This window comes from Podarcis gaigeae (assembly GCF_964106915.1).
Source record: "Podarcis gaigeae genome assembly, chromosome: 16".
Classification (NCBI taxonomy): domain Eukaryota; kingdom Metazoa; phylum Chordata; class Lepidosauria; order Squamata; family Lacertidae; genus Podarcis; species Podarcis gaigeae.
In genome coordinates this window covers 19,212,041-19,225,095 of record NC_139693.1, presented here as the reverse complement: position 1 = coordinate 19,225,095, position 13,055 = coordinate 19,212,041, and the positions used below count along the sequence as shown (strand labels likewise).

The 13,055-nt window shown below is 47.4% G+C and overlaps 1 protein-coding gene across 2 annotated transcripts in view; it reads left to right on the top strand.

The window, feature by feature from the left end:
• The window catches only part of SPTBN2 (spectrin beta, non-erythrocytic 2), a 95,050-nt gene extending 83,821 nt beyond the window's left edge, over positions 1 to 11,229 (top strand). For both annotated transcript variants that reach the window (XM_083716747.1, XM_083716748.1), the window contains 8 exons: positions 264 to 348; positions 798 to 994; positions 2,408 to 2,547; positions 3,385 to 3,460; positions 4,085 to 4,320; positions 5,179 to 5,352; positions 6,660 to 6,702; positions 7,713 to 11,229. In XM_083716747.1, coding sequence (XP_083572873.1) covers positions 264 to 348; positions 798 to 994; positions 2,408 to 2,547; positions 3,385 to 3,460; positions 4,085 to 4,320; positions 5,179 to 5,352; positions 6,660 to 6,702; positions 7,713 to 7,946 — 1,185 coding nt within the window. In that variant the 3' untranslated portion in view covers positions 7,947 to 11,229. The remainder of the gene's footprint in view (positions 1 to 263; positions 349 to 797; positions 995 to 2,407; positions 2,548 to 3,384; positions 3,461 to 4,084; positions 4,321 to 5,178; positions 5,353 to 6,659; positions 6,703 to 7,712) is intronic.
• The last annotated feature ends 1,826 nt before the right edge of the window (positions 11,230 to 13,055 follow it).

Here is a 13,055-nt window from a genome sequence, read left to right as displayed (position 1 = left end):
TATGCCTGGTCTACCTGGAGATGCCGCAAATCAACAAACCTTTGCATGCAAAACAGGTGCTCAGCCAATAAGCTCTAACCCTTCCCCTAGAAATAAAGTAAGATACTAGTCCTCATGGTAGAGAGTTACACAGGTGTTTACAGCTGTGTATGTACAGCTTGATGTAGATTGCCCCAACGTTCAGATTAATTGGGACGACTCTGGATTACTATTTCCCCCCCAGCTAAGCTCCCTCTGCATCTCTCTGCTTTTGTTTTGCTCAGATTGCAGAGAAGTTGACCCAGCTGCAGGACCGACGCAAGGAGATCAATGACAAATGGCGGGAGAAAATGGACTGGTTACAAATTGGTAAGTGGTTATGGGTGTGTGGGCCTGAGGACTCGGGGAGTGGGGCTTCAGAGGGCAAGAGTTCATTTTGGGGCAGGTGTGGCATGTGTGGATGCAGTGCACATTATCCCCACAACAACTTTTTCTGAGTAGGTTTTTCTGAGAGGTGGTTCCTTTAAACCAAGGGCACCAGCAGAACTTCATGTCTAAGCTCAGGCCTCTGTGGTCCCAAGAGGGAGGTGCTGCTTCAGGCACCATTGCCATTCTCTAAGAGAACCAGGGAGATGTCCTTGGTCAGTTCTGGCACCTCTTTTTCTAGAAAAATTGCACTGCTCACGAGGGAACGTGGCCCTCAGGCTGAAGAAGGTTCACCATCCCTGAACTAAAAGCAAGAACATGAGGCTCAGGATTTGGGGTCCTCACCACTGACTACTCTCTCTCTCTCCCTTCACCCCTCCCTCTGCCCACAGTCATGGAGGTGCTGATGTTTGGGCGGGATGCTAGCATGGCGGAGGCCTGGCTCTCCAGCCAAGAGCCGATTGTGCGTTCTGCAGAGCTGGGTGGCAACGTGGACGAAGTGGAGAACCTCATCAAGCGCCACGAGGGCTTCCAGAAATCAGTTGCTGCCTGGGAGGAGCGCTTCCTGGCACTGGAGAAGCTCACGACGGTCAGTGGGTGAGATCAGGGAGGGCGGGTCAGGCAAATCCTTGGGAGGCTTGTGGGAAGGGCCCAAGTCAGCTGTTAGCTACTGACCCTTGGCACCAGTCTTCACATTACAGCAGCCTGGTTCTCAGATTCTGATTCCAGCAAACAGCTTTTCCTAGGCCAATCCTCCGTGAATTTGTTTGGTCCTTTTTGTTGTCCCAAAGGCCCATCTCACAATGAGGGCAATAAGATGAAGGCAATTGCTTCCTGAATTCCTCAGCTTCAGACCCAGGGGTCAAATGCAGCCCTCCAGGCCTCTGTTTCTGGCTCTCACAACTTTTCCCAGCCACATCCCCTCTCCAGCCCTACTGCATGCCTTGAATGTTTCTGCCTGGCTGGAACATGTCCTTGAACACCTCTTGTAGAAACTAGACTATTGTACAGAGGTGACATTTACATTCATTGCTCTACCAAACCTTTGCCTCTGGCCCTGCTGGCCCCTGGCATACGGCCCTCCAAAAGTTGCCCATAAGAGAAGGTTCCTCACCCCTGATGTGTGCACCTGCAGTAGGGTCTGCTGCTATGGACTGACACCATGATCCAAAGGCAACCTCTGCTTTGGCCCTCTTCCTCTTCAAGGAAAGTGCCTCTAGCCAGGACTTGTGCCAGGCCTCCCCTTATGCAGAGATATGTGGTTGCCTCAAGCGGCTGACTTTGTGTATTAAAAGTGCACCACCATGGCAAGCAGGACTTTTTTTTTCAGCCAGAACTCTTTGAGCTGGCATCCTAGACCCCTTCCAAAGTGGCTGAAGTTGAAGCACACCAGGCAGAGCACTTCCCCTTTGGCCTGTGATCTCACAAATCACAACCCCCCACTTCCTTTCTCCTCCATCTGTGTTGGAGCCTGCCAGCCCAAGCCTGATCCTGACATGGAGCCCATGATTTCTCTTCATGTTTTCTTAAAACTTCTGTCATGGCCAAACTAGACATCTCACAGAACAGAATCAGAGAATTGTGGAACTGTAGAGTTGGAAGGGACCCCAAGGGTAATTCAGTCCAACCCCCTACAATGCAGAAATCTCGCTAAATAAGTCATTAGAAAACATGTCCACACCCCCTTGTTTAAACTGGCATGCTTTCTAACTTGGGCTCTTATCACTTCCCACATGACTCATGTAGCTCCATGCCTTTACCCTGGCCTTCGATACTAGAGATATTTTTTCAGACGCACCCTATCCTTCTGATTGTAATTTGTTTTAAAGAAGTTTAATGTTGCCTTTCTATATTGTAACCCTTCCTGGGACCTTAAGGATGAAAGGTGGGCAAGAAATATGAGTACATCAATAAAATGGCCTCCTTACCTAAACTGAAAAGGAAAGAAAAAAGGACCCAACATTAGCTTATTTTTGACAACCTTGATCTTCTTTTCTGCCAGCTGGAAGAGAATGAACGTCGCCGACGTGAGCAGGAGGAAGCGAGGAAAAAGAGGCCCCTGACTCCGCCTGTGCCAGAACCCACAGCCACGATGCCACAGAACCAACATCTGGAAATGCCACATGCTCCCAGTGACGCCCGGTGAGAGTTGTTTCAGGGGAAGAAGAAGGACATTTGGAGTGGAAAAAGCAGGCAGAACGCTGTGACTGATTCAGTACAGAAGAAAAGTAGAATGCAAAATTAAATCTACTCCACAACCATTGTTCTAACACCTAATACTATTTTAAAGAATTAGGAGGAAAGTGTGTTTGTATGTGTTTATCGTGAAAATTACATTTGCAGGAACTGGGGATAGAGGAGAGAAGAAAAGGCTGTTAAAGGAAATGGTTGATTACCCACCTGAATATTTAATGGAAAGATAAATTGGGTGGGTGGGGAAAGATTTATTTTATTTTATTTAACCAGTCTGCATTGAGAACTTTCTGTTGGAAAGAGCTATTTGACAGTGGAACAGACTGCCTTAGAATGTGGTGGACTCTCCTTCCTTGGAGGGTTTTAAGCACAGGTTGGATAGCCATCTTCCTGGGAATTCTTCAGTTGTGATTCCTGTGCCGTTAGGGGGTTGGACTTGATGACCCTTGGAGTCCCTTCCAATTCCCCTGCAATTCTATGATGAGAGATTCAAGTCAGCATGCATAGGTTTCAATGAAATTACACACAGTACGAAAGGACAATAACAGTATTATAGAGCAGGAATCAGAAATGAAACATCGTCAAACTATTGTGCCTTCTCTGTAGAGGCACGCACTCCCTCTGAGCCCCCCAAAAGACAAGCATTTGCAAAATGCTGGCAGCAAGCCATAGAGTTGTAGCCGCAAAATGCAACATGGGAGATAAAGAGAGTGAGTCTCTCCACAGATGTACTGTGACCTGGTGTGCTTGAACTTCAGCACAGACTCACACACCTGTCTTCCCCAGGAGCCCTGGAGAGCGAGGCTTGTCGCTGGAGTTACCATCTCTGAATGGGATTGACCCTGATTCCGAGTCCCCACAGGTGAGGCATGGATACTAAGGAGTGACGACTGGGGGCGGGATTGGGATACAAAGAGGTGATTGGTTGGCGAGTAAGGTCAGAGGTGGAATCCTAGAACCATAGAGTGGCAAGGGATGGATAGTCAACCCTGAGTTAAAAAAGAAAATTCCACTTATTTTTCCCAAGAGAAAAAATTGCATTGGGTTCTAAACCATTCATCAGCCATTGTGTAGTTTTGGAAGCCCCCAGTGGCTCAGAGGAAGGAGAAAGAGAACACAGGATCTCTTAGCGGTGTGGCACTTTGCTTAGAATGTCAGACTAAGACTCGAGAGATGCCGGGCAAAGTCAGGAAGTTTAATGGGTGAATTGGGCCAGTCATCAATGTAACCTACTTCATAGGGTTGTTCTGAAGATAAAACTGGGGAAGGTGGAGAAAAGTATAAAGCTTGGTGGGATATAAATTGAATAAATAAATACCAATAAATTGTCCAAGTCCCAAGCTGCCCCTTATACCTACTACTATCCCCCCTTCCCGCCAAACCCCTATGCCAATGCAGATGCACTGAACTGCAACAGGATACAACAACTAAAAAGGGTGAGTGTGTTTTTAGAACCCCATAACTCAGCGCCTCCTGTCTCTTGCAGATTTCAGAGACATCTGGTACGGTAAACGGGTCACGAATGGATTCCTTGTCCAAGGGGAAGGAGCCCAGCCCAACCCCATCACCTCAGCTCCATTCCAAACCGCCTGCCCACAGCGATCCCACTCAGTTGGCCCCACTGGCCCCACGCACACCAGACCCCTCGGCCTCAGAGCAGATGGAAGGGATGTTGTGTCGGAAGCAGGAAATGGAGTCACACGGCAAAAAGGCAGCCAACAGGTGAGCTCTGCATGTTTGTGTGTGTGAACCTGGGGTGCTGGATAGGCTTTCCATACGTCAGGAAAATTCTGTACATGTCCTGGTTTTGGGGTGTCAAAATGGCGTTGGGGGAATTTTGTTGAATTGGCAAAATGTCAGGAAAATGTATGGCAGTGTGATGGGAAAAGCTCAACAATTTTTGGGTCTTTCTAAAATAAAGCTCAACAACTCTGCGGGTGTCTAGAATTTTGCTTTTTGAAAGTAAACCCTAGTGTTAGAGAATGATTCTACTTGTGGGCATAAGACAAGGCCATTGAGTAAAATCTATCTATCTGCCTATTTCAGCGGCAGAGCATCTGCCTTACATGCAGAAGGTCCCAAGTTCAGTCCCCAACATCTCCAGGTTAGGCCCTGGAGAGTTGCTGCCAGTCAGTGTAGACGATACAGAGCTTGGATGGACCAAAAGGCAGCTTCCTGTGCACCTATCTAATGATTTCCTATGTGAAACAGTACTGTATCATCATTTTGTTTATTCATTTCAACGTTAGTCTCTAAGTCAGTGTACAGTAATGTTAAAAAGATACGATAAACATAACATCAGTTACAACCAATTATGAAGTCCAAAAACTTTCTTAAAACACTTACTGAAGTAAAATAAAAAGACTTGAATTCAAAGAAGTTGCCACAGTAGTTTTAAGTCCCTAAAATAAAAACATATACACAGGAATAAAGTTTGCAAATCATTCCGGACTTAAACAGACACAACTTCTGCTGCTTCTAGCCCACTGTGGGGAGGGGGAAGCGCAGCTTTGGGTGGCTTGGGAGTGAAGGGGGTCATTGAGATATGCTCACAGCTCCTTTCTTTCCCCACCTTGCCAGGTCCTGGCAGAATATCTACTGTATTGTCCGGAAGGGCAGCCTGGGCTTCTACAAGGATAGCAAGAGTGCCAGTCACGGCATCCCGTACCATGGCGAAGTGCCCATCAGCTTGCAAGGGGTGCAGTGCAACGTCGCTCTGGACTACAAGAAGCGCAAACATGTTTTTAAGCTTGGGTAGGTCAGCAAGGTTCTTTCAGCCAAGTGGCACTGACCACACTTACTTTTATGTTCTCCTTGTTTCCGAATGTACCACTGGATGCTCTCTGCTCATGCAGCTTAACTGCCGTGACTCACAGCTGTGGATGAGAGGATTTGTCCATTTTGGTTTCCCTCCACTTCTCATTTTTCCAATTTCAGACTCGCTTCTTCACATTTCCACAGCGATTCTTATTTAAAATCTTTGTGAAGATTCTTCAGCATTTTTGTGAGCATTTCTTCTGTACACAGCTTTGACCAAAGCACACATATACACAAGCAGTTTCTCCGAATATAATGCATGCTTTGTATGTTATTTTCGTTAAAAATAATTTGCTTTTATGCACCCTTTCCTCTAATACATGCATTCTTGTGTAAACATTCTTTGGTGGGAGAACTGCATAGCAAATTTTGGATCAGTGCAGATTTTGAAGGATGGCTGTGCTTTGGTTTTCGTGTTTCAGAAAGTGCAGATCTGAAAAATTCAACATTAAATTTGAACTGAACGGAATGTCTCTCACAGCCCTGGGGGTCATGTGAGCTGTGGGGGAATCTTGTAGCTCTCAGCCCTAGGAATCTTCAGAACTGTAGTGAAAGCAGTTGCAGATCAGTTCACAGAATTTCCAGCACCCACCACAGTGCTGTTCTAACAGCACAGTCCCATGCATGCATTCAGAAGGTGTTAATGTCAGGTAAGGTTGTCTACAGGTATTGAGGGGGCAACAGAAAAGAGATCCATTTTAGGCCATTTGGTTTCCCTTTATTGAATAAACGAACATAGAGGAGCATTGCAGGATGGTCCCAACAGTATATACAGAAATATACAGGGATACCTTTATTTTTTAGCCATTCATTCATTTGTATTTTCCAGTGAGAAATTTAGTAACATGTAAAAAGGTAACAAAGAGGGAAGATGACACCTAAATATTCAAACTCTGCTTTTGACAACTTATTAAGTTTATATTGTATTGTATTGTCTTATATTGCACCTTGAATTGCAGTGGGCAGGGGTCCTGTTTCCTGTAAAGAAGGCGGGTGGGTGGTGTTTTTGGTAGTTTATTTGTAGTAATACCTTACGATTGTGTACTGGCTTTTTCTCAATATATATGTTTTTAAAAAAGAAAAGGCAAGCATGTTTAGGACTTTCTGTTTTGCACAAAGTAATGTGACTGTTTTTTAGCCAGATTCCTAGCTCCTGTTAGCAGAGGGATTGGAGTTTGGATATGATCCACAGACAGGAACCAGGGCGATTCTTACCTTCCTTTTCTCTCTCTCTCTCCTTGCAGGTTAGCGGATGGCAAAGAATTTTTATTCCAGGCCAAGGATGAGGTGAGTGGAGGTCCAATTCTGCAAATCCTGCTTCTAGAGGACAGGTGGCTCCAAGGCCTCCGACCCCCTCCTCCACCATGAAGCCAAATTGCAGCCCTCATTTCAGCTCCAACTCTTCCTCCTACAAATAGCATCGGGAACAGCCTGGTTTGGGAGTTGCTGAATCAGACTGATGGTCCATCTACCACATCAAGTGGCAGTGGCTCTCTGGGGTATCCGAAGGGCCTTTTCCCCAGCCAAACCTTGAGATGGTGGGGATTGAAACTGGGATGTTCTGCAGCACTTGGCTATGGGGCACCTACCCACTTTCATCTGAATGGCTAGAATTTTTCTGAAAGTCTGTATGGAAAAAAAGGATACGTTTAAGGTGTGTGGCTTCTCCCCAAGGAATCCTAGGAACTGTAGTTTATAAGGGTGCTGGGAATTGTAACTCTGTGGGGCATGAACTGCTGTTCCTAGGATTCTTTGCGGGGAGACAGGTGCTTTGAATGTGTGCTGAATATGCTTTAAATGTACAGTGCGGATGTGCTGCTCAAAAGCCACACCCTTTGACCTGGGTCGTCCGTCCCCCCCCCCCCCCGATCTCAGGATTGGGACAGGCTCTAGATGTTTCTTGCCCTCACTCTATGCTCTTTTTTACCCATGCCTCCAGTGCTAAGAGTCGAGTGCCACAGATTAAGTAGCCAGAAGAAAGATTAAGTAGCCATGTACAAGAAAGGTGGTCATAGTAGGATTGGGGTGGAGGGGGGGATTCCCATCAACTCAGGCCATTGGCTGTGTTGGGTGAGGCTGATTGGAGTTGGAGTCCATGAGTCTATAAAATGAAAGCAGCTGCCCATCCATGCCAGCCCAGCCTCTGACTCCAAAGCCCTTAACATCCACCCTCCCTTATATACCACTTAGAGGGGGAATGGTGCCATTTCTCAGGGGCATGCTGGGGGGCAAACACTCCACACATGCTCAGAAGGACTATTGGCTCATGCTTTGCCCCCTCTCTCACTTCTTCCCAGGCTGAGATGAGCAGCTGGATGAGAGTCATCAACGCTGCAGCTGCCTGCGCCCCTACGCCACAAGGCCCTGCAGAGGACCAGCCGCCGCTCATCAGCAAAGGAATGACCCGGGCCTTGACCATGCCTCCCGTCTCGCCTAACAGCGCCCCGGAAGGGACTGTCACTCTGCGTAGCAAAGAGTCCAAGGAAAAAGATCGCGAGAAACGCTTTAGCTTTTTCAAGAAGAACAAATAAGGGGCCACACCTGGAGAAGTGGGGCAGGGTGGGGGCTGCAGCTGCCGAATCTGTACAGAACTGATCATCAGAGCGGGCATGGCGGGGGCTTTGGACTGGGGGGGGAGGGAGGGAGGGGCCGGGGCATGACACAGCTGATGGAGACCACAGTTGTTTTTCTTTTTTTAGTACTGCAGATTGCATGAAGCATCTTCAAACTTTATGAGGAATGCCTTTCCTCCTGCCTCCCCGCCCTCCAACAAAAGAAAAAAAACTAAACAAGCCATGCTGCCTCTTATCGAATCACGTTTGCAGAAGCCCCTGGCTGAGATGCTGCATTGGAGGGTGGGGGGCAGGCTGCCTTGATATGGGAGGAGAGGAGGGGTTGATGAACTCTGGGTGTGGTGGGGATGCACATCTGGGTCATCAAGTGATGGGTGCTGCGCAGGTCATGGGGAGAGGGAGGAGGACGGCCCGCTACTTCCATTCAATAGGAGCAGAGGGATCCCGACCTTTCTGGGGTTGCAACGGCATGGGCTCTGTGCGAAGGTTTTCCGTTTCCAGGTGCCATCAAAACTTTGTCGGAGGTGAAATGGACTGTTCAGGGTTTTGTCGTTGAGAATCTTCTCCTATGATCTCATCCCTAGCCAGGAAATGCTTCCACTGCCTGAGGAGCCCCACCACCTCACCCCATTTTCCTCCCTGCGATACCTGGTATGCTCCATCATGTTTTTGCAGCCTCCTGAAACGGGCCCTGTCCTGAAGGCTAACAGGAAGGAACAAGATATGGTTGGTTTTAAAGAAAAGCCTCTTTTCCAGTGCACTGCTGGACCCAACCTTGCTCTCTGTCTTTCCCCTCCAATTTTTTTTTGTTTTAGCTAAATCATGTCCCCAGCAGCTGTCTAAAAACAGTAGCTAAGCCACTTTCTCAATGGGCAAGTAAGTGAGTTTCCCTTTAATTAAGGACCCCGGTCCTTGGCTTTCATCAGGGATGGGTAGAAGTTAGATTGGAATCTTGTTAGTAGATCTCTGGCTGTTTTGTGGTAGATCGGCAAGAGGTTTTGACTCCTAATGGTCTGACAATAGTAACTGCCTCCTCCCTCAAATCATACTGCTTTGGGAAGGAGTAAGCAAGAGTGGATTTTTGTATGAAAGGATTTATGATCTTGATACTGGATACTGATCACTACTTCCTGGACTCCGCATGTGCTCAGAGGGCACACTTTCATCCTTAATTCTTATTAAGTCCTCAGTACATTTGCTCAGTTGAGCTCCTGTTGTTGCACCTGGCTCCAGGTGGTAGATCTCAGGGTTGCAGGGGGAAAACAAAGTAGATTCCCTCAGGCCTACACTCTGCCCAGGTCTGGATTAGGGTTACGCTACCTAAGCAAGGAGAGGGTGTATGAATGGAGACATTGTGGGTGAGCGAGGTAGGGGGCTAAGCCCCCCCCCCAGCGTCTTTGAAACTGCCTCCTCCACTGTGATTCTTACAATTTCGCAGGCCTCCAGACTGGGAGCAGAACCGGGATAAACAGGTGGTTACAGGAGAGGGGCAAAAGTCTTGCATGAGACAAAGTTAGCTTTCTTCTGTCTACCAAGGCCAGTTCCATGTTTTTGGGGAGTGGGGGCTGGCAAATTACCCCTCTGGACCCAGGCTTATTGGCCAGCTGTTCTTGAAAACTAGCAGCCACATTTATTTTCCCACAATACTCTTGGTGCCCCTGGAACATTGTGGGAAATTTTAAAATGGCAGGCATCATTGGTTTGCCAATGGTTTTGGGGGGGCTGAACCAGATGTTGGCACCACTTGGGCCAAAGCAGGCATTGCTGCTGATAGGTAGGCCATCTGCCAGAGGCACCCATCACTTCCACTTTAGATCATATCCCCTTCTGTCACTCACTCTCACTTTCTGTCTCTCTCACACACATATGCTTTGCTGGCTGGGACTGATGGAAGTGGTAGTGCAGAACATCTGGAAGTCACCAGGATTGGAAAGACTTGTTCTACAGCAGTGGAGCAGAGCTGCATCCCAAGAGACACCTTCTGCCAATCACAATTATCTATGGCTCTGGTAATCCATGCCACTGTTATAAAGACCACTCATACACCCCTGCCTTTTTCTGGCCTTGATTCCCTCATTTTCTATGAGCTCAAACATCTAATCCAGCAAAACTCTCAAGCAGCACCTCTTGTAAGTTCTCAGCATCTGTTATACCAGCCTTCTCCAACCAGATGCCCTCCAGATGTCTTGAACAACAACTTCCATCAGCTCCAGGTAACACGTCTATGCTACTTGGGGCTAATGGGAATTGGGGTCCAAATCACTTAGGCTTCATGCTGGAGGAGGTTACAGTACAGGGAAGTATCCTGCCTGTGAACAGACATTTCTTTCTGCACTACCGTGGCTCATAGCAGCTTCTATACTTCCCAGCCGCAGGTCCAGTCTCCACATCCTGTGGCCATGAGTCACTCTGTTCTGTCTTAAAAGGGAGACTTTGGAATCAAAAGGGAGCAAATGCATTGTGTTCTGGGCAGTGGTTGTATTTTATTTTTTTGAAAAGCCTGTCCTGAAAATAACTCCACTCTGGGCCCTTTTTTAAGAAAAAGAAGCAGGAAAAAGGTTGTTCCTGAAGGCTATATTGAAGAGAGCCAGTTTACATGGCTGGAACATGTGTATTCGGGTGGTGGTGGTTGGGTATTACAAGAATCACATTACTTTGCCTGGTTGTAGGAACTGAGGTTGCTCTGTTGGGTCTACCTGGATTCGATGTCCATCAAAACCTCACCAGCTTGCCTGATCTCCGCAGGCATGGAATTCCACTGCTGATCTTCACATCCCGCACAGCTGTGTCCTTGCTCCATTCCCGTTTTTCTAGCTCTGGTTTTTGACCTGTGTGTGCCTTCCTTTTCATAATCATATGCTGCCCTGCCTGCTACACTTCCACCCCCCCACCCCCTTGCCATGTGAAGATAACACTGCGCCGTCACCCTTGCCACAAAGGATGCAGAGGCTGCCTCAGCACAGGGCCCACAGCAGGGTGCGCAAAACCCAGAGAGCAGCCATCGCCTGCCTCCCAGCAATCTGGATTACAGGAGGTGACTTGGGAAGAAGGTTCTGTTTCTGAGGGAGGGGGCCTGGCTTTTAAAAGCAAGGCACTCTGTGCCTTCCCAGCACACCTGTCAGGGGTCCCTGCTCCCAAGCAGCGTCCCGGTGGTGTATCCGTGCTTGTGGGAGACCGTTATTCACGTGTTTGCAGTGGCATCTGTTCCGATCTTTTTGGACAAATAAAAAGAATCTGTGTAGAGAGTAGCCAGCCTGTTTCATTCCTGCCCACCTGTCGCGACGGCAGCAAAATCTGAAATCCCCTCCCTGTGTTGCTGTCTCTGCGTTAAAAGGCAAATAGGCTGAGCAGGATCGTATTTACTTATTTATTAAAATACTTATATACCACCAAATGATAAAAAATATACCGCAATGGTTCACAACATTAAAAAGATAAAAACCATATAATAAAAGTGTCCCAAAGTTAAAACAAATAAGTTTTAAAACAAGTCTGCTTGGTCAGTTGCTTTTTTAAGATTGAGAGAGCTGCCTGATGAGCCAAAATATAGACAGGTGAAGCTTTCCAACGCGGAGAAAAGCTTTGCCTTGTCTTGCTAGTCACTCTGCAAAAAGTGATAATGCAGGGACATGTATGGAGTTGGTATTCTCAGGCACCTTGACAGGTTCCCCTTTGCTGATCACCAGAGCCTTTTGCTGCAATTCTCTCCCTTGTCACCTGCAAACCCCTTCTCACTCACCTGCCCTTTCTCTCGGGAACAGTGAAGATTGGGCTCAGAATGAGTGGCTGCAGGGAGGAAAAGAGAAGCATGCACTGCATCTTGCCCAAGGGTTTCCCTGGAGAGTCAATGCCAGTGTTGAGCTAGAAAAGCCTAACTCGGGGCAAGGCAGCTAGCTGCTCCTGTTAAAAACTCTTGAGTCTGCAGCATGCAACACTTTAACTGGTGCACCCCAAGAGGAGACCCGTCATTTGAAGGGGAACATGATTGGATAAGTATTGTTAACCCAAAGAGGGAACATGATTGGATAAGTATTGTTAACCCAAAGAGGGGAGTCACCCCCACCCCCAGTGCAGCCTTAAGGCTGCTTTATAGACTGGCTACTGCCATCAGCTTCCTTCAGCGTAACTTCAGGCTGCCACCCTTTTTAAAAAAGGCTGGCAGTGCTTCTGTGTCTTTTAACAGACATAGCACAGGCAAAGGTTTAGCATAAAAGGAGCCCTAGTAAACCAGAGCCCGTCTCTAGTGCATTGCAGGGAGTTGGAAGAGAGCCCAAGGGTCATCTACACCAACTACAATTCTGTGATTCTATGTGCCTGTCAATAGCCACCAGCCATTATGGCTGTGCTCTACCTCAACTGCCAAGAGATAGCATGCCTAAATGCCAATCTCTAGGAATCAAAAGTGGGGGAGAAGAGTGTTGCACTCAGGTCCTCCTTGCAGGCTTCCCATAGGCATCTGGTTGTCCAATGAGAGAACAGGATACTGGACTAAGTACGCCTTTGGCCTGATCCAGTAGCCAGGCTCTTCTTAAGATCTTAACAACAGCCAGGAAGACTCACAAGCATGAAATATGTCTTGTCTGCTAATTGATATTCAGGTTGCACCTGTCTGTGGAGGTTCCACTTAACTATTACTGTCCATAGCATTCAGTAGACATCTTCTCTGTGATGCTTAATTAGAAGAAAAGTACAGCCCCATTTCCCCCTTGGTCAGACCTTATCTGGCATACTTTCTTCCCTTTTGACACACTGCATTTGCCCACTGGAAAAAAGCTTTCCCTACTGGATTTCTGCCCATACTGTGAGCTGTGAATGGGTGAGTGGGGGGAACAACTGAAAAGAAAAAAATTTCTACTCTACTTCAGACACCCTAAGGAGAACCCCCACAATTAGGTGATTTCTGGTCACCTAGTATTTCTGGTGATACTAAGTGTTCTCATTTCATCCTCACAGTGACCCTGGGATGGAGGTTAGGTTAAGACATGGTGACACAGTGAGCTTCATGACTGGAGACCCAAAGCCTGGTTATTGTCCAACACTAACCATTATGCCACACTAGCTCTCTGA